The following is a 20,804-nucleotide window of genomic DNA, read 5'->3' as shown; positions in this document are numbered from 1 at the left end:
TCTCTACCTGGGGTCACGATGGGTCTTTGCGGGTTATGGAGGGTCAGTAACGAGAAGGACCTATGGAACCTTTCTCCAAAGGGGTGACTAATGAGTGGGGTTGTTCTTTGCCTTGATGTAAACTGTTGATTTTGGTTTCTCTGAACCTCTCTCTCTCTCTCTCTGATCGACTTGTGGTATGTTTTTCTCTTATGGTTCCCTATGATGTTTCAGCCTCAGAATCAGCGTCACAAACATGCCATTTTCATACACCATTAACCAATGAAGAGTCATACCTGGTCCAAAGCACGACCTTCTCCCCGGTGGAGCTCACTTTGCTGTTCTTGGCACACACTGGAAGCTCAGCTCCACTCTCATAGGGCCTCAAGGTGTTTTCTCGGTGTAAATGCATTCCTTCATTCAAGCTAGAAGTATCCACCTCAGACACCAGCTCACTGCAGGTAGGACTGGTATTTGAACTTGTCCTTGGGCCCATCTCACAACTTGCTCTGCTAGAGGAGGCCTCCAAAAATGTATTAAAATCCGGGTTAGATGAACCAAGACAATCTGGAGCAGGTTTAGAAAAATTAATTTGACTGTTCTGTAAGCTGTTAAGACTGCCAGGTAAGTCTTGGGTAGTGCTGTGGCAGGCAGAGGATGTTGGCATGGCACTGGAGCTGCTGGAAGTCTTTTGTGGGCTGCAGAGGTTGCTGGGGGCTTGCCATGAACCACTGAGGCTGCCGGGTGGCACTTGGAAATTTATGAAAGTGCCAGAAGGTATCTTCAAATTTATAACCCCACCTGGTGCGTTTTGAGAGCTGCTTATGGTAGCATAGAGAACCTGGGGCCCGAGACCTGGGGATGGAACCTGCAAGTTACTGATGGTGGCAATGGGGACAATTGAGGAGGAGCTGGGAGGGGCTACCTGGGTACTGCATAGATCGACCTGAATGCTTCCAAGGTCGACTGATGGCATCTGGGTGCTACTGAGAATTACAGGTGTAACCGGGGGATTGCTTAGGCCGACAGATGACACCTGGGTGCTGCTGAGGATGACGGGTGTCACCTGGTTGTTGTCCACCACAGATGGCACTTGAGTGCTGCCTAGAAATAGAGGTGGAGCTGGGCTGCTGCCAAGCCCTGCAGATGGCAGTTGAGTGCTGGAGAGATCAAGGGGTGAAGCCTGGGCGTTGGGAATACCTACAGGTGAAGACTGGGCAGTGTCCACTCCTGCAGATGTCTGCTGTGTGCTGCTGAGGCTTACAAGTGGCACACGAGTGCTGATTGCAGTTGCAGCTGGTACCTGGGTGCTGCTAAAGGCTACAGAAGACACATATGACCTGCTAAAGTCCACAGGTGTGCTACTAATGGCTGCTGACGACACTGGAGGGCTGCTCAGCTCAACAGATTGCCCAAAGGATCGGTTGATACCCACGGATGGAACCTGGGTACCGCTGATGCTCCCATGAGGCACCTGAGTATTGAGATCCACAGTTGGCACCTGGGTACCACTCACATCCTTAGATAATAGTGGTGTGCTGCCAAAGCCTACAAATGGTACCTGAGTGCTGCAGAAACCCAAACAGTTTCCCTGCTGGTCATTGACCATGAGAGAATTGACAGATGAAGTGCCTAGTGAAGTACATGGGGCTGGCTTTGCAAGAGCAGCTGGAGCTGGCATGGTGCCAGTGGTAGCTGAGACCGCTGCTGTATTACCAAGAGTGGCAGTGCTGAGGGTGGCAGAAGAAACCGCTGTGGTTCGGAGAGTGGTAGAACAGAGCGACTCAGTACGCAGGGTGGAAGGAGGATCTGTTTTTGTAAGGGCAGATGGGACTGTTGAGCTGCCGAGGGCAGTTGAAAGTACTGGCAAAGTGCAGAGAGTGGTAGCTGGGACTAATGTGGTGCTGAGAGCTTCAGAAGATACTTGTACAGTATTGAGAGCTGCAGAAAGTACTGGCATGGCGACAGGTGGAAGTGGCCCAGATGGAAGAGAGGCTGAAGGGACTGGTCCAGAAGGAAGAGCCGATGCAATAGAAAATACAGGTACATTGCTCAGGGCGGTAGTAGGGACTGGCCCTGTGCTGAGGGAAGCAGCGGGGACCTGACCCTGAACAAGGACTGCAGGCGGGACAGACACTGTACTGAGGTTGGCGGAAGGAACTGGTACTGTACCAAGGATGGCAGAAGGTACCAGCACAGCACTGAGGACACCAGAAGGGACGGATATGCCACTAAGGGTGGCATAAGGGACTGGCACTGTCCCAAAGATGGCAGAAGGGGGTGGTACAGTGCCAAGCGAGCTAGGGTGAACTGGTACAGTCAAGGAATGCGAAGGTTCATGTGAGCGGTCTGATGATTTGTGTAAGGAGCCAGCATTACTCTGTGCTCCACACAAATAACTAACACTGCCGGGTATTTCAGTAGGGTAGCTTATGCCGTCATATGACCTTACTTCCATCACTCTACTCACTGGCTGAACCATGGGACCAGGGCCGATAGAGGAATGACTGAGGTCCAAGCTTGTGTGGCTACCTGAGGTTGAACTATGTCGCTCTGGTGCCACTATAGGGGCTGGATGAATCACTGTACCATTGGACCCTTTTTCCCACCCTTGCAGAGAGCCTGGACCCTTTGCCTCACTACTGCTGGTGGCAGCAAGGGCGAGACCACCCTTCTGGCTGGGCCGAGGAGCTCCTGGATCTGGCGGCTTTAGGGGAATGTCCACAACATTTCTGTCTCTGGAAGGCACAGTGTCTGTGAGTCTTTTGCCAGCTTGGATTTCACCAGAGTTATGCAGCTGAATTGGGCTGCTGGTTCTGATGTGTGAAAATTGACTGTTCTCTTTCTCTGGTGAGGTTCTCTCATCTGCAAGCTCTTCCTGGATTGTAGAGGATGTTCCCACAGTTTGACAACCTACTGAAAAAAGACAGATAAGACATTAAGGATTACTACATATCACCTGTGCTGTAATTTCAATGAGGCTAACGTCTGAGAGGTTCCTGGCACTTAAAAGGCTACTGCATGCCCACCACAGGATTCATGTGAGCCAATGAAATGAAACATGGTTTGTGGTTCAGCTATTTATATAAGCATCATTTATTATCTTTTGAGCAAACACAGTATTAGAAAACTCTCCTCTATCAAACTGGCACAAAGAAGAATTGTGTATGGTTCCTTCATGAACACTCATGTCAGAGAACAATATAATCTATAACTGTGTTGGTGTCCTGTGCGGTGTGGGTTTCAGGACATCCTCTACTCATTCCGACCCACCGAGCATGATCTGATCCTACGTGAACTCTCATAGCACTTGAGACTTTAATTAAGGGTTTCTCTAAATGTCCCAGGGCCCAGTACTTCCATTCTATTTAATGCAAATAACACCCAACTGTAGTGCTTTGTGGGCTGCTCTCAGATGTCACAGATTACTATTCTTGCCTCGCTTGGGTCGGCTGATATCAATTTTCATTTGAGAAAAGCAGGAAGATGTTCTGAACCAAATCAAATGATGATTGACATGAACACAGTATGCAAATACGAGTCATCCTGCAAAATGATTGTACAACGTTTGGGAAATATTTCTTCACTATGAACATCCTTACTACACTCTTTGTAAAGAAAAGCAAATGGATGCCCCTTGAGCAAGGAAGTAACAAGACCTCCTTTGAAGTCTGCATGGCCATTCCCTGCATTGGCCTTGGAATCTAAATGCAGGCATTGATAGTTCTAGAAAGTGAGAAATGACAGCAAACTGACAAAGTTATATAGCGTGACGGTTTCCACGCAGTGATGCTGCAGAACATTTCTTTTGCGTGGAAGATACCCTTGATGCCAAGGACAGTAGAGTCAGTTGCTAAGTTGGTGAAACTTGGATGCCTTTGCAGGGGGCACAGTCATTAAAATGAAATGTACATTTCATGGTTAAGACTAGCCACCCATGTACACAAGACTAATTTTGTTATTAGTTTTTTTTATAGTGGAGCTGAATGCTACACAAAGTTACCCTCAACTATACAAACTTTCCACAATTGGCACCAAAGGGATCAATCATTTTTGTCGAGGTAAAAACGACATAAAATGAGGTGTTTCTTCGGCATCACAGGTAACTCTGTGAACGAAAGTTCCAAATACACTCCAGACATCGCTCTGAAAGCGTCCAACTCGCAATATGCAAGTAATCTAGACGTTCAGCCTCTTCTTTGTAGGAGATCTGCCAGAGCAGCAGAATCACGGTCATAACACTGAGTTCACTAAAGGCGAGAGAGTAACTGCACTCAAGCCTTTGTTCGTCCTCCAACAGACTCCAAAGGGAGTCAACATACATCTATTTACTTTCTCTGTTAAGCTTTTCATTACATATACCTTTTATAGGTTCGGTTTAGGAGGACAAGTCAGTGTTATATGATGTTCAGATCTCATCCAGTTCACATAAATACAGGTAGTTTCCTTTACCTGTAGTATATTCATGCGGAAAACTGAACACACTTTCAAAATGCCTGAATCTCTCACCTTGCCTTCTTTTCCCCTTACGTATTTCTGCTTATTGTTTATCTCGACCTTACAAGTAACTATGTTGCCATGCTCTAAGAACTGTGTAACCTTTGTAACGATGTAACCTGTAACTATGATCCGATGCTCATGTAAAGCGCTCTGATACCTCCGGGTCTAGCCAGCGCTATATAAAACTTTTAAAATAAAAAATAAATAAATAAAATAAAAAATGGTGACTTGTTACCCATACTAAAATGTGAATGCGTCAAAGAGGAACAATCCAATGCTCAACTACGAAAAAAAAGAATTTAGTGTAATGTCTTAGAAAGGCATCAAATTGATGCAAACTAATATTGAGTATTGGATTAAACAGCTACAAAATAGCTTTTTAATCATTGTAGAATGGAAGAGTCTAAACTACCTGGAAAATAATTGGCTTTCGTTACGGAAGCTAAAAAAAGCTGCCAAAATAAATGATGTACAGTTCATCTCAATGATAGAAAACTGCAAATGGCTTTAAAAAGAGCCTTGTGCTTGGGAATGCCAGAGATTGCAATAACACAGACTCTGTTTTGTTAAGCCAGAGTTACACCTGATGTTTTCAACTGGGGCTTTATCACATTCTTCCCAAGTACAGTACATGACTAAAACAGAAAATAAACTGTATACTAAACAAACCTTGTGCAGTCTTCGCTTGGCCCTGCAGGGCCTTTGGGTCCACCTTCTCATTCTGTAACTCTTCTGCATTTGCGCGGCGGATCCCAGCATCCTTCTTTTCAAAAGAAGTCTGAAGATTGGCACTTGCCACCTCCTGCACATCTTTGGACCTCACTGCCTTGCCATCACACGCCTAAGAGACAAGAAGGAAAGAGCTTGCCCAGTCACTGTCTGAATCATAACTCCCCCCCCTCCCCCAGTCGTTCAGATTTGTTGAGATTTAAAATTAAAAAGAATTCTCACAATCACTTATTTGTAGGACAACGTTTCGACATAGGTTACAAAGATGAGCCTTGTTTGAATCATTATTTATGCATGAAAGATTCTCTACAGCAAAAGACATGTTGCTCAAAATTTCAACAGGTTTAGACTGAATTTCCTACTGTGAGAGGTTGGCTTAGTATATGGTGCTCGCCTATGAAAGTGTAGCACCAGGCTCTAATCCAGACAACCCTTATGGTGATTTTAGTGGTCTTAGACAACCTTAGAAAGCTCTCTAAGCGGTTGATGTGGAGCGCAGCCTTCAGGCTTAGTCCAGAAGGAGTGTAAAGCAGCTTGTTTTACCAGTACGTAATCTTATGGTATAGGTTAAGAGAGAAAGAACCACACAGTGGAGTTATAAAAAGATGTATTTATTATAAACACTCACTAACACATTGCAGTAACTCCTACCTGGAGATATAAACACAATACTTTGTCAACGGAATTAGTAGACACAATTACATTAAAATATAGTTCCTCTATAACTATCAGGGGAGGCATCTTGGGATGCTACTGTGTACAATGTATCCCTCTTGTACTGACCCAGTAGGGGCAACATGCACCTTTTAAAGGTGACTGCCACCTTTGAACAGTAAAACAATGATGCACCGTGGACACTTACATTCTAAGATGGTTGCTCGGTTTAGAAGCAGTGCGCAAGTGGTATGCAGCGCACTGTGATCCAATTAGTGCCAGGAAAGCAGCCTGGTAGGACTGTCTGCATAACTGCCATGCAGTCAAAAAAGAAATCAATAAAAAGAGACCCTTAAAAGGTGAACATGAAGGGAAAACAAGCCCTCTTTTTCAGTGGAAGGACATGCCTTCTGCCAAATCTAAACACATCTCTAAGCCCTGCCTCTTGAAGCTCTTTTACTATTGATGACACCAGATTTATCGAAGGCTGGGCTAGCTAGCCAGATCAAAACATATATTCAATTAGTTACCTGATCCCTTCTTTGTAATGACTTTTCGTTGGCAGGGATTTGTCCTAATGGAATTCATTGTAGTGACCTAATAAAACTTAATACGCTGCACAGTTATTGGTACCGGAACAGATGCTTTGGTTGACTGCCCCACCTTCCCAGAAGAAGCATTGATTCTCTGTTGGCAACAGTCCTAAACTAATAATTCAATTTCAGAATTAGGGGTGAAAAAAACCCACAAAACATATCACTGGGCTTCATGTCCACCTTCAGAATCTTAGTCCAAGAGCATATCTTTCCGATTAATACAAGTCTGCTAATACTACCTGGACTGACCTTACAGTTGCATTGGCTGCAGGTCCTTCGTTTGGTCTTTTTCAGCCTCTGCTCACCACCTACTTGATGACAGGAGCAGGAACATTCTTTTGTTCCCAGAGCTTCAGTCGAATCCATCTCCTGCAGACGAGAACAAAATAAAGGCTCTTAATCGACTGAGCATAAAGAAACATCACACGCATAGGGACAACTCCAGAATAAGAATTACGAGTCGACTAAATCTGGAGCATTACCTGACAAACACAGGAAAGGGAAATGCTGTTAATACTACCAAATCTAGTGGGGGAGTATGGTGTTACCACTTGTCAAAAAGCAGGGGAGAACAATGGTGTCATCACTACCACCAAACCCAAGGGAGTATCATGGTGTCAACTGACCGGCCAACCTCGGGAGGAGCACTCAATCACTATATGCTAAAGCGTATGAGAGATGCATGTAAGCATTGGCTGTCAAATGCAAATAAAAGGGGAAGGGGCATGTTGTTGCTACTAGCCAATCCACAGAGGAGATGGAGGACAATGTTACAAACAATCCAAACTCTACTGAACATGGCATTTCTATTACCAAAAAATCAGGAGCATGGTGCCACTATCATTCAATCAAAAGGTAAATCATAATGTCAATGATTAGCCAAATCCATAGAAAGAGCCTGGAGTCAGTACTTGTCAAGTCAGGAATGGAAGAGTGAGGGATCAAACCAGCCAACTACTTGGTAAGAGCAACGCATTAATTACCCAGTCCGAAGGAAAAGCATGGTGTCACTTCCTACAAAATCTGGGGGAGGAGCAGGCAGTCAATCACCACGGGGTAGGTGCAGAGTCAGGTCTGACAAACCCTAAGCAATGAGCATGGTGACACTTGTGACCCAACCAATAGGTGGAGGAAGCGGGGGCATTTTGCCAAAATGAAAAACTCCTAGGTGAGATCCATGCTGTGTTTGCCATCCATTAGAGGTAAGGAGCAGTTACAGTGTCACTATCTTGCAAACCCAAAGAAGAAACACATTAGCCAACGGAAAAGAATCGTAGTACTACCAGATGCACTAATGAGACAGGTTGGAGCGAATATGGCGCATAAACCTAGGAAAAGTGGGTGCCCACTTATGCATGACACCTAGAGACCAACACTGGACATCTTTAGTTAGCAAATTAGAAGGGCAGAAATCATGACACGCCACTTCCTCGCCAAGCAGCTAATGGCAAAGAAGAAAAGAATGGTAAAGCATTAACAATGATAGGAAATCAGACATTTAGGAAATGCGCTGTTTAACATTTTTATGTCACTTAAGACTCGTGACCCAACCTTTTCATTGTTTCGCCCGCCTCCAGTGTCTTTCCTCCTCTTGCTTCTTGGGGGCGGAGGCATCTTGGGTGGCTCCTCTTCTTCCTCAACATCTGGCAGCATAACTTCTTCAAAACCATCAAACTAAAAATAAATAAAAATAAAATGTGTTCATTTTTAGCTAGCGTGACTAATTCAACACAGTTGCAATTCCATTAGTTCAAACAATGGGGCATACAAAATACGATGGGATCGGATATATTAGCCAGAAGTTAGTACAGTCAATCTGAATAGCCAAGCAAATACTACGACAAACACAGTAGCTGCCCAGTTATGTATTGTTGTCTATCAAATTTCGTGATCGATTGGTACACTATCTATCTACGACACCATTCCTGGAGCTCATTCCCTTCCCTAATCTGTTGCTAAATGTGCTGAAGGGATTTTGTCTCTCCCTCCACCTTCGCCCACAACCTCTCAAATAACAATCTTCCTTTATTGATCCAACAATTAACATCTCATCACTGGGACAGATATGTATTTTCTATGCCCCTGACCACTAGTTAAAGGAAAGGTCTTCGGTTGCTGCGTTCTCATACTGCAAAATTTTAATAAAGGGTTTCCTTTGCAACAGTGGCACTAAAAATCTGGATTTCATTGAAGACACAAAGGCCCCGATAGTTTACATTAACAGCAAAGAAATTAAAATGAGCTTAAAAACAAATGACAAATTTCAGAAATGTATGTTTTCCAGCCTGTTAGTAACTACTAAGAAGCACATAATAAAATTGTGGAAGTGACAAGCAATATCTAGCTAAATAAACATGCAAATGGATTGAGGTATGGTATTCAGTGTTACAGTTTTTATTAAAAGTAGTAATTAAAAGTCATTCAAGAAACATTCTTGCGTTATGCAACTGGTCCACATAGTCATTTTAAAGCTCGCCTTAATCCATACCTAACGGGGGACCTTTTCTTTATTGACACATTATTGACATTTTCTTCAGTCTTAGTGGGACCCATTCTGTACTTATTCCTAAAATTAGCTCAGCGAACAAACTGGAAAAATAGACCATCTGTGAGGGACTCACAGATTGAAGAGTTTGCGAATGGAAAGCGCACCCCGGCCAAAATTTACATGGCAAGGGAGCACAGCTTTACCAAGCTAGGCAGGGGGCTAGGCAGTGTTGCCTTCTTCCCCCTCTGCCCCCAAACCTCAATCCTCTACTGTGACCCACCCCTCTCCGTAGCAGTGAGTGAGAGAGAGAGAGAGTTTGTGTGTGTGTGTCTCTCTCTTTCTCTCTCCCCCCTCTCTCGAAAAGGTGAAACCTAACAGCTTTGCCAATGCTATTTTCGGAGTGCTGCAGATTTAAACAGGAACCACTTGCTCTGTAGACTATCATTCTTTTGAAATTTCCACTAGCAATAATTAACAATTTGGATGAAAGAGCCTTAGCCAACATAAGCAAAATTTACCAACGTTGCTGAACCACTGAACTTCCAAACTCAGAATCAGATATAGCATCTTAATCAAGAGGTTGTTTTTAGGTCTCGCCTGTCGATGCGCATGCGCATCGAGCAAGGCGAGAGTATTGCGAGTTATCCACTCTTTATCCACACTGCAAGGAATCGTGGCGATTCCTTGCAGTGCCCGTGACTTTTAAGGTCAATGCGCATGCGCATTAAGCTTATGCGCATGCGCATTGACCTTAAAAGTCACGGGCGCGTGCATGTCCGTCTTTGTTTACCGTGTCGCATTTCTCCTCCCCCCTCCCCTCTCTTCCCTTCGGCTTGTTTGTTGATTTGACCCGCTCCGCCCCCTCCCCTTCCCACCGTGTCGCATTTCTCCTCCCCCCGCCCCTCTCTTCCCTCCGGCTTCGTTTTTTTTGTTGTTTATTTTACCCGCCGTGTCTCCGATCCTTTCGCTTGTTTATTTGAATGAGCGTTTCCCTGGCTTAGAGCGGCACCCAATTCATGGGTGCCTTACTTTAATGTATACAGATGCTTGCTCTCCTCCCTTTGTGAGTGTTTCTCTGGCTCAGGCAAGCATGCTGCTGGCTTTCACGTTCCTGTAGCTGTACCCTTTACATCCGTGTTCCTAACCTTACTGCTTCAGACTATTAAGCCACCTTCACACCACCAGCCCCCTTTAGCAGCCCACGCATGCTCCTCCGCACAGAGGTTCCAATCACAGTAACTGCATGCCACAGCTTCTTCGTAACTAACGTCCTCCTGTGCCGTGAACCTCAGAGAACGAACAAGAAAGAGGTTACTGGAGGTTCTTTCAGTGGGTACACACTCTCCCTGAAATCTCAGCTGAGGGGCACCGACAGCGAAACTGGTTAATGCAATCTAGTATCGCATTTCTCCTCCCCCCTCCCCTCTCTTCCCTTCGGCTTGTTTGTTGATTTGACCCGCTCCGCCCCCTCCCCTTCCCACCGTGTCGCATTTCTCCTCCCCCCTCCCCTCTCTTCCCTCCGGCTTCGTTTTTTTTTTTGTTTATTTTACCCGCCGTGTCTCCGATCCTTTCGCTTGTTTATTTGAATGAGCGTTTCCCTGGCTTAGAGCGGCACCCAATTCATGGGTGCCTTACTTTAATGTATACAGATGCTTGCTCTCCTCCCTTTGTGAGTGTTTCTCTGGCTCAGGCAAGCATGCTGCTGGCTTTCACGTTCCTGTAGCTGTACCCTTTACATCCGTGTTCCTAACCTTACTGCTTCAGACTATTAAGCCACCTTCACACCACCAGCCCCCTTTAGCAGCCCACGCATGCTCCTCCGCACAGAGGTTCCAATCACAGTAACTGCATGCCACAGCTTCTTCGTAACTAACGTCCTCCTGTGCCGTGAACCTCAGAGAACGAACAAGAAAGAGGTTACTGGAGGTTCTTTCAGTGGGTACACACTCTCCCTGAAATCTCAGCTGAGGGGCACCGACAGCGAAACTGGTTAATGCAATCTAGTAGCACAATTAGGGGAGTGATGATCATTTTTATGTGTTGATACATTTTAATTATTCAATGAAAGTTTTACTGCATTTTTTTTTTTGTTGGGTAGCTTCATCATTAACAATGGCGGCGCGTGCCTTTATTCATCTTTAATAATGGCGGTAGCATGCCTTTCTTTTGTTCTGCGCGGCTCGCCCATCTCTTTATTTACTTTGCTGTCATTCAGAAGCTGTCAGTGGTGGCCGCTGTTCAACAGCCTGTTGCGTTTTTGCGGTCACAGGAAACAAAGTTCCAAAACGTTCCTGGGGCCGTAATCGAAAAATGTCATGTCAGCATTAGGAATAGGCGTGGCAGAAAGCAGCATAGCTTTTTCACACCGCCTACAATGTCTCCAGCCTTATATCTGCTTTATTCGCTACAATCAGCAAGTCATGAATATTTGTTGGGCGAAGCGACATTTAACGCTTTGCAGTGAGTTATAGTGCGTGTGCATTTACACATGGGGAAGGGGGTTGTTAAGCGCCTGCTGCACAAAACATTGCTCTAGGAGCGCTGCGCAGCAGACAATGGAAATCCGATGGAAGTAGATAAGCACTAATCACTGGTTACATTCTCAATGGCTCCCAATGCTGATAAATAATGTTTAATATTTGTTATCAGACGCCACAGTGGAGCCGCTGCAGTTCTGTGTTCATTTCCACACAGAAAGCCGGCCCTCTTCTTTCTCTCACTAGCTCGCCTCCAACCCTCATCTCCCAATGTAATTTCATGTAATTCTTTTAGTGAACGACTTTATTACAATGATGCCAAATCCACGATAAGAAGACAAGCAGGTTTATTGCAGCACAGCTAAGGCGTCCGCCCAGGTTGATCTCCAGATGCAACTGGAGATAACTGAGTGGAATATACAGTTACAGGCACTCCATTAAGAATGTAGAACGCCATGTGAAAATACACAGAGCGCACAACAACCAGGCCTCATCAGCTGTACCTCAAAACAACCAGGACTCATCACCCCTCTCTCACAACAACCAGGCCTCATCACCCCTCTCTCACAACACTCACTCTCACTCACCCTCAACCCCTCAGCCTCACCCTCACCCTCACTCACCCTCAACCCCTCACCCTCACCCTCACCCTCACTCACCCTCAACCCCTCACCCTCACTCATTCACCCTCACTCACCCTCAACCCCTCCCCCTCGACCCCTCCCCCTCAACCCCTCACCCTCACTCACCCTCACTCACCCTCAACCCCTCACCCTCAAACCCTCACTCACCCTCAACCCCTCACCCTCAACCCCTCACTCACCCTCACTCTCACCCACCCTCACCCTCACTCACCCTCAACACCTCACCCTCAACCTCAACCCCTCACCCTCACTCACCCTCACTCACCCTCACTCACCCTCACTCACCCTCACTCACCCTCACTCTCACTCACCCTCAACCCCTCACCCTCACTCACCCTCACTCACCCTCACTCACCCTCACACAGTGCAATAGTTCTCAGACCATTTCAGTTAGAGCTTTTAGAAATGTTTATGGCTTTTTTTATTTGTAATACTTTAGCATTGGCTACAGGAAACAAAAATGCTAAACATTGACAAAAAAACCCCATAAACAATTCTAAAAGCACTAACTCTAATGGTGCGAGACCTATTGCATTTCCAATGCTTGTTTCCAAATGTTTGGTGGTGGGGGGTCAAGACCATTCTCAGGGAATAGTAATAGCTGCTCTCTTGCTCTGCTCCTGGTATTTAATGTAATGACTCTTTCAAACGTTTTGTTGCCAGTCTTAAAGCACTGTCGAATGCAGCACAAAATACAACAAGATATTGCCTTTTGAGTGATGGCCATTGTTTTGGAAGACCCTCCACCAGATCTGAAAATTATTGAGGGGCAATAATAATTTTAGAGAGCTATATACCAATCACAATATTATAAGAAAACAAAACAAACCACAAACGTCTTTCCATCTGGTATTCGTTGGATCTTAAATTAAATGATTTAGAGCTCTCTAAAGATCCAATATATTGTTACTTTTGCAGATGTGTATTTGGAAAGACAGCTCGCCACTCCAAAGACTTGTTGCAATGAAATTCTTTTAGCACTTTTTTTTCATTCTCCTATCTTCTGATGGTGTCAGAGGAGAACTGAATTAAAAATCCACAACCTGCTAGATCATGCTCAATTGTGCTACTTCACCAGGTGCCTAAATCATCATCATTATTTCAATATTCAGGACGTCTTTCAACTGGGAGTACCATGTTTAATGAGCTCAATATATCACATTTGAGGATTGATATTGCCCTATTTCAGCTACAATATTGGGAAATAGGTCACACAGAATCTAAGAAATATCCAGCACATAGTCATGCTGTCAATCTTTGGTCCAACAAGGATTGGAAAACAGTGACTACATAGTCTGAATCATATTTCTAGGTTCCGTACGCTACCAATGTGATTGTAGTAACACATTTAATTTCTGGTTAAATATTTTGAGAGGTGCTCAACTCCCTAATTTGTAACCTCAAATTGCCACCTTTCAATTTTCCCCAGATCCGTTGTAGTATTCATCTCATTGAATACTTCTGGAAAATAATTTTTTTCCCTTTATTTTCATTTAGAGAACGGTTTCCTTTTGCAAAGAAACTACTACCCAACCACTTGTCAAAGTGTGTAAAATGTACACTTTACATGTGAAATGACCTGAACCACTCGGTATTCACACTTTTTTTGACATCATGCACTGCATCAATACATTTTAAATATTTATCTAGTTGTCCACAACATATGTATATTTATCACAACGAGAGTGGCAGACCAATGTTGCTCTCTGAATACAGTGTGTCGGGTGAGATTTTATTGTAACGGAATACCAAGCACATCAACGTGATAACTTTGCTATGCTTTCTTTTGCTGGACAATCCAGCCGCAAGCATTAAAATGAACAGATACAAGTATCTGTCCCATCGACCATCACAGGATTTATCACAAATTTACATATTCTATTTCACCTTCACAAAATCATGTATTAAAGCATTCTGCACAAGAGTGTGAAATTCATCCAACCAATGGGCAGTGCAATAGGAGACACCAAGAACAAGGAAATCAGCAGGTAAATGACAGGGAAGCAGCCCGGCAGCATTAACCAACAGTTATAGGATAGTTCTGAGGATAGCCTCAACTTGAACTCCCTATAAAAAGTCACTCAACATGTAATAAAGTCTCCTAGTAACATACAACAGAAACAAATCTGATGTGGAGTTTGTGTCCCGAGATTACTGTAAGTTTCAGGGGCATGTAATAAGGATTCATTCAAGTCATGCCTGATGCTGCAATAAAGATTTTAAGAAAACTTGTTTGCATTGTTCTGGGCACAACATTAGCTGCTAGGAGTGTGCTCAGCATCAAAAAAGAAATTTCACGTTCTGAATAATCTGTGTTCTTTGTTGCAGAGGGACAATGATAAAAAGGATAATGTGGATAGGAAGTGCTCTGTCTGCCCATAAAATCAACACTCCCTTATTCGTGTTGTCTTATAATCGTTCACCCCTTGGCGACATACACACATGCGCACACACCTCAGCTTCCACTACTATTGCCTTTTTCAGGAAAGTAAAGAATCTTAGTACCTCATATTCCTTCTCCTCTGTCCAGTTGATGAACTCAAAGTCTCCCATTCGGCTGGCAGGTGGGCGCAATTGATCGAAGAACATGGAGAATTCCTCCTGCAAGTGGTCATGTCCTTTCAGCAACATCCCCATCTGTGTCTTCAACTGGGGGCACAGCAGATTAATCATAATCACACTCATTTTTCTGTTTACTGAGAGAAATAAACTGATGTGTACCAATTTAGAGCTTTCTCAAGTTCATCTCTCATCGCATATTGACAGCTTTTCGTACACCTCAGCATCAGCAGATGAACGAGTACGAGCAGCATTACTCAAACCTTCATTCTTATTCTTGATTAGTGGCTCTCAGGTGTTACAAACTGTACGGGGTTGTGTGGAATGCACACCTGTTCATTACTGCTAATTCAAAGTTCATCATGACGTACTCCAATATGCGTGCTACTTTAGTTGCAGTGTCATGCCCATGAGACACTGAAATAGTTCACGATAAGGAAAAGGGGCGTGTCTGCGCCCCAAACCAAGTGCACTGCGAAATCTGCCACCTTTGGCGCTGCTTACTTTCTTTTGTAGATTTCGCAGTGCACTTGGTTTGGGGCGCAGACACGCCCCTTTTCCTTATCTCAGGTGTTACAAGCATAATTTTCATTTGAAAAATGTACTTATTCAAAATAGATGTAACTAGCTTGTAACCAGCAGTGGTAGGGGATTGCAGAGAAAAGAATAACCATAGAAAAAACACCAGCAGGAAAACCAAGGTTATTTGATCGCCACCATTTAGAGTTCTTCTCTCCAGTAATTATTAGGCACCACAAGTCCATGTTTACAAAAGGGAAAACAGTGATAGCCGTTAGATGAACACTGGAATTAACATTAGGCAAAAATGTAAAGACTTTCATAGTTTTGCCTTCTTCTTGCACCTCCAACCTTAGCTTGAATCATGTTCAGTCTTTGCCTTTCTCACTCTCATGAAAGCAAATACAGTTGTGATGATTACTGAAAATATTTCACATTTACATGAATTACCAGTTGAGAAATTGAATACGGTTTGCTACATTTGGGAACTAGTCGGGGACAAGGGGGGCATACAGAAAAGAAATACATAAAAAGTGGTATATGAGGTATTGCCATATGTAGCATGCCATCCTGGAGTTGCTTAACCCAGCGTGGATTGTATGGAATCAAGTAAAGTCTCAATCATTATGAACAATGATAATAGCCACCATGTTTGCTAGCTTTGGAGGTTGACAGAACAGTGGACAGTGGGCCAGTGAAATTAGTTTGTAAGTAAAGATGAATCCCATATCACACTGAAGAACAAAGTGCTAGATACCCAGAGGCATAATTTGGAGAACCTAGTCTTACCTATGATGTTTAATCCGCTATATATGTGCCACGTAAGTCTTCACTATTTGACTTTATTTCAAGCGGACACCTTTTACTATCAGGCAGGTTACGTTCTCACAGATTAAAATAAACACAAATAAAGCAACAAGCTGAACATCAGTGCCCACTCAACAAATGTGTTTTTCCACAGTTTATTGTACTTTATGAAGCAAGTTATTTAGGATGGAAAATTAATGGAACATTCAATTTCTGTAATCAAATATTTTGTACTGCAGTGTGACTGCTGCTAAGCCCTGTAATAAAGATGCTGGCTTCTGACAAGATCATCCAGCCCAGCATTCACAGGTTGAAGCTTACAACCCAATAGGGCTATTTAAGCATTTAAGCAACTTCCTGGTACAGGCAGACATGCCAAAGCATTAAAGCCACACAACAGACAGTAGAATGAGGGCCCTTTGATGAAATTAATATTGTGCTTTAAATAACTGAAGTTTAGAATTAAAAGTTGAAAAACATTTAAATCAATCGGATAGGTTTTGAATATTGGCTAGTATGTTTCATAAGTCATGGTAATTTGAAACGCAGCTTAATACTGCTTAAACAACAAAATGTTCAATATTGTTTTATCCTATACCGAAGTAAAAGATGCCTCACGTTCCCTGATCCCTTTAATTTAACTCTTTCTGAGCTTTTTTGATGACTTTTGCTAGACCACTTTGTAGCACATAACTGCTAGAATTTACTGGAAAACCTAAAGGGAAATATGCTCTTTCATATAACTTTCTTGCACTGATCGCCTGTCAGTTCTGAAACCAATTCAAGCATGGAAACAATATGTTTTGCTCTGAGACTATAGCCAGTTAAAACATTATTTTTTCAGGTCATCATTTGGGATAATTTCCTACACATTTGAAAAACGTCCTCTGAATGATGGTTAAAGCAATATCCCCATATATTTACTGCACTTGGGTTCAAAATGCATAGCACAGCGCACTGAAGAAACAAACGTATCACAACATCGATATTATTCACCCAAACACTCTGAGTAAATCAGCGAGTAGTGTAAATCAGTTCCTTGTGGATAGCTAGAAATGAACAATTTAAAGTGTTTCCCCCGTTTTATTCATAAGACCCACTGAGCTCCTCCTAATGCAAGGCCAAAGAAGGTTTGTCTTTTGTTGTTTGAGGTTCGCAGGCCATGAATAGGTGCAAGAGGTTAATTGATCATGCAGTGAATGATGTCACAGTAAATCTCAAAACCTAAGCTGACAAAAACATTCTGAAAAGTTTATAATTGTTGACTGTTAGCCTATGTCCTGTGCACCGGATGGCTCCTTTTAGGTTAACGTGAAAGAGTTAAGCCTTCAAACAGTGTCCCTGCAGAGCTATTTTCTCTTGGTACATCCAACAGCAGTGGAAGCCGCTTACTGCAGAGACGGTCCACAGGAGTGCAGGGTCTTTGGGAGGACAGGGCTGCGATTTAAAATGAGAGTTTAGCCCCTAAAACATTTCAAACTTCATACTGCATAGAGTGGTTGTCTCCTGGGGAGAATGTCATGCTGCCAAGAGAACCAGAAGTAAGTGTTCTGGGAAATCAACCCAAATGTGGATTTGTAACTCTAACTTTGTAATTATCTTTCTTAAGCCAATTAAGCGAATTTACAACATGAAGCTTCATTTCAGGGAGTAAAGACCTGGTGAGAGCCTGAAGGGAACAGCAACTGAATTTGAACCAACAGCTAAGATACAAGACACTCAAAGTGAGCATCTATGGATGCAAAAATGGACTTGAGGGTGAAAATATAGGAGATGTTTAAAGATGTAGAAAGAAAGGAGAATATGTGATACATTTCATGCCCCTGCACGCCCAGATACCTCTTCAATCTCCTCTGGGAAACATTCGGAACAGCCCTGGAGAACTTTGATGATTTTCTGGTGATGCGAAGGGTTCTCAGCAAAGCAAATCTCCAGTTGTCTAAGAAACCTGCGGCTTTTGTCAAAGGCTTGTTGCTCTTCAAACTATGAAGGAAGAAAAAGCCAATATTATATCACTCTTCTAGCATGGGTGAAAAAGTGAAACCTGAATAAAACATGAGATCAAGGAACTGAAGCACGCAAATGCATTATGTTATGGACAAGCAGCTGCAGATACGGTGGTACTCATTACACAAAACAGAGTGGATATGTATACATTTACCACTCAAGAATAATTTTAACTAAGAGCAATGTTAGACTGCTCACCTGTGCAGGACTAGCTTTCTTACACCACCAATGTGTAGTCGGCCAAGATTACTGTATTCAGTCCTTCATTTCTCTGATGCAATGTAAAATGTAAAAGCCTCTAACAAATATATACATTTATTATGGTCACCCAAACACTTGTAAATGGACTCATTCAGTCAACCAAACATGCCCAATACTAATTCGACCTTTCTACTATTTAATAAAGGTGTGATTTTGTGTTTATCAGCATAGTTGCTCTAAATAATACTTACTCTCTCACAGATTCCATAGTAAGCATCTGACATAAAACAACTGGGTCTACTGGCAGAAAAGCTTAATTATGTGGTTTCTATTTATTTATTTATTTATTTATTATAACACTTGTAGAGCGCGAACGAAGGCCCTTAGGCATCTCGGCGCTAGATAACTGAAATGTTTTCCCATAAAGACACCTAAAAACTGGAATGGTTCATCAGATGTTAAAAAGCCAGGTTTTAACGCTTTTTCGGAAAGACCAAAGGGAGGAGCTGGTCCTTATCGATAGAGGGAGTGTGTTCCACAGTCTTGGTGCAGCCACCAGAAATCGTCTGTCACCCCAGTTGACTGTTTTAGTGCGGGGGACCACCAGATCAAGGGAGCTAGAGGATCGCAGTGTTCTAGACGGACAGTAGGGGATTAAGTTCTGGGTGAAGAACGCTGGTCCGGCATTGTGTAAGGCCTTGTATATCAAGCACAGTGCCTTAAACTTTATCCGAGGTTTCTATTGTACCACAAAGATGTAATCCTCTTATACTCTGGATATTGTTATATACCTTTGTTACGATTACTGCACCTATAAAAACAGCACAGTATAAAGCAACATGTAAAACCGTAATTGAGTGTAACTATATGCTGCTCATTAGTATTGTTGATTAAAGGAATGGCCATCAGGACTAACTCGAGGATTTGCCTCACATCCAGACAATCCACATTTGTAATAAAAGTATTGTATTACGCTCCGCATGTCTGCGTATATACAATACATGGGGGATCCTCCAGAAAGGGGCTGCAGGCTTCGCTTGGAGATTCGAGGCAGGTCAGAGATCACCAGATCTCAGGTCAGGATTGCCGGGGAGACCTCTCGTGGTGTTGGGCCACTCGAACTCGGGCCATGGGCGTCGGGTGCAGACTCGTGGTTTTGGCTGGGGCCGGAGTCTGTGGATGAGCAAACCTGGTGCTCACCGGAGACAAAGTCTTTGGCTGGAAAGACAGGGCAGGTCCTTTGGGTTCTTGAGGCTGCTGGCTGCAGGACACACCAGGATTTCGCTGGAGCACGTTTGAGGTGGGGGTAGGCCGGTAGAGCTGGGGCCAAGTCAGTGGGCGTCCTCCTCTTCTTAGTTTCAGCACGGCTTCTTCGGTCCTTCTTCTCTTCTTGTCGATTCTTGTCTGAGGAGGCAAGGTTCAGGGGGACCTTAAATACTAGATTTAGGGGTGTACAGGTGAGTAAAGGTTGGGACCAATGGGTCCCTTCCTTGGGTTGGGTACACCCCCTATTATGCCAACCTCCAGTGAGTAGGGGGCATATGCCTCTCTCTGGTTGGCTCGGTCCCCCCCCATCTGCAAGATGGCGGGGACTGAGAGTTGTGCTTCACCTCGCCGCCCCCACCTGAGGGGTGGGGTTGGCAAAGGTAGGCACACCCCTCTTCCTCACTTGGCTTTCCCAACGATTGTCCCGTCCAAAGCAGGGGTTAGAACCGGTGGGAGCCAGTTGCTGGAAGCAGCAAAGGGCTGGGGTTGCTCACAAAGGCGGCAGGCCTTTGAAGCTTCCCCTTCGTGGACCCTGCCCATCCTGGGGGAGGAGGCTTGGCACCTCGTCCCAGGATGTGCTTTGTTTCAGAACCCCCGAGAGCAGCAGGCTCTCGACCCAGGGGTCCAGAAACATGTTTGGTATTGGCAGCTGGCGAGCAGCCACTCAGCCTGGACACTAGAGTTAGGTTGTTTTTCAGGGGGCATCTCTAAGATGCCCTCTGAGTGCATTGTTCATTAAATCCCACACTGGCATCAGTGTGGGTTTAATGTGCTGAGAAGTTGGATACCAAACTTCCTAGTTTTCAGTAAAGCCAGTATGGGTCTGTGGAGTTCGTAATGGCAAACTCCCGGCACCATATACTCTTAATGGCATTATTGCACTTACAATGTCTAAGAATTGGCTTAGATACTGTAGGGGTACTGGGCTCATGCACCTGTACCCTCAACACTGGTATAGTGCACCCAGCTAGCGGGGTGGCTGACCTATGCCAGGGCAGTGGGTTGTAGGCAGGGTACACAGGGATGCGTGCCATGTCGACTCTTCACTTTGTTCTGCACCAAAACACGCAGGGTGCAAAAGAATTGTGTGTGTGTAAAGGTACAGGGCCTTGAAGGGTGGCATAATAAATGCTGCAGCCCTTAGAGGACTTCCCTGGCCACAGTGCCCTTGGTACCTCTGGTCCCATTTACAAGGGACTGACCTGTGGCCAAAGAGTGCCAATTGGGTTTGGTTTTCAATGCAGTTTAGGGAAAGAGCATAGGCCCTGGGTACCTGTTTGGCAGGAACCCAGGGCACACTCAGTCAAAGCACATCAGCAGTTTGGCAAAATCTGGGGCCAACCATGCAAAAAGAGGGCACTTTCTTACACCAACTGAA

At 44.2% G+C, this 20,804-nt stretch overlaps 1 protein-coding gene across 1 annotated transcript in view; it reads right to left on the bottom strand.

Moving 5' to 3' along the window:
- LOC144798932 (GON-4-like protein) overlaps positions 1-20,804 on the bottom strand; it is a 396,699-nt gene that overhangs the window by 5,643 nt on the left and 370,252 nt on the right. Inside the window, exons 26-31 of the mRNA XM_078670067.1 lie at positions 17,792-17,935; positions 14,573-14,716; positions 8,010-8,132; positions 6,708-6,827; positions 5,149-5,320; positions 276-2,895 (exon numbers count right to left, since the gene is read on the bottom strand). Of these exons, the coding sequence (XP_078526193.1) occupies positions 276-2,895; positions 5,149-5,320; positions 6,708-6,827; positions 8,010-8,132; positions 14,573-14,716; positions 17,792-17,935 (3,323 nt within the window). The remainder of the gene's footprint in view (positions 1-275; positions 2,896-5,148; positions 5,321-6,707; positions 6,828-8,009; positions 8,133-14,572; positions 14,717-17,791; positions 17,936-20,804) is intronic.

This window comes from Lissotriton helveticus, chromosome 12 (assembly GCF_964261635.1).
Source record: "Lissotriton helveticus chromosome 12, aLisHel1.1, whole genome shotgun sequence".
Classification (NCBI taxonomy): Eukaryota; Metazoa; Chordata; class Amphibia; order Caudata; family Salamandridae; genus Lissotriton; species Lissotriton helveticus.
The sequence above is the reverse complement of the archived record's forward strand: the minus strand, read 5'-3'. Positions and strand labels throughout refer to the sequence as shown.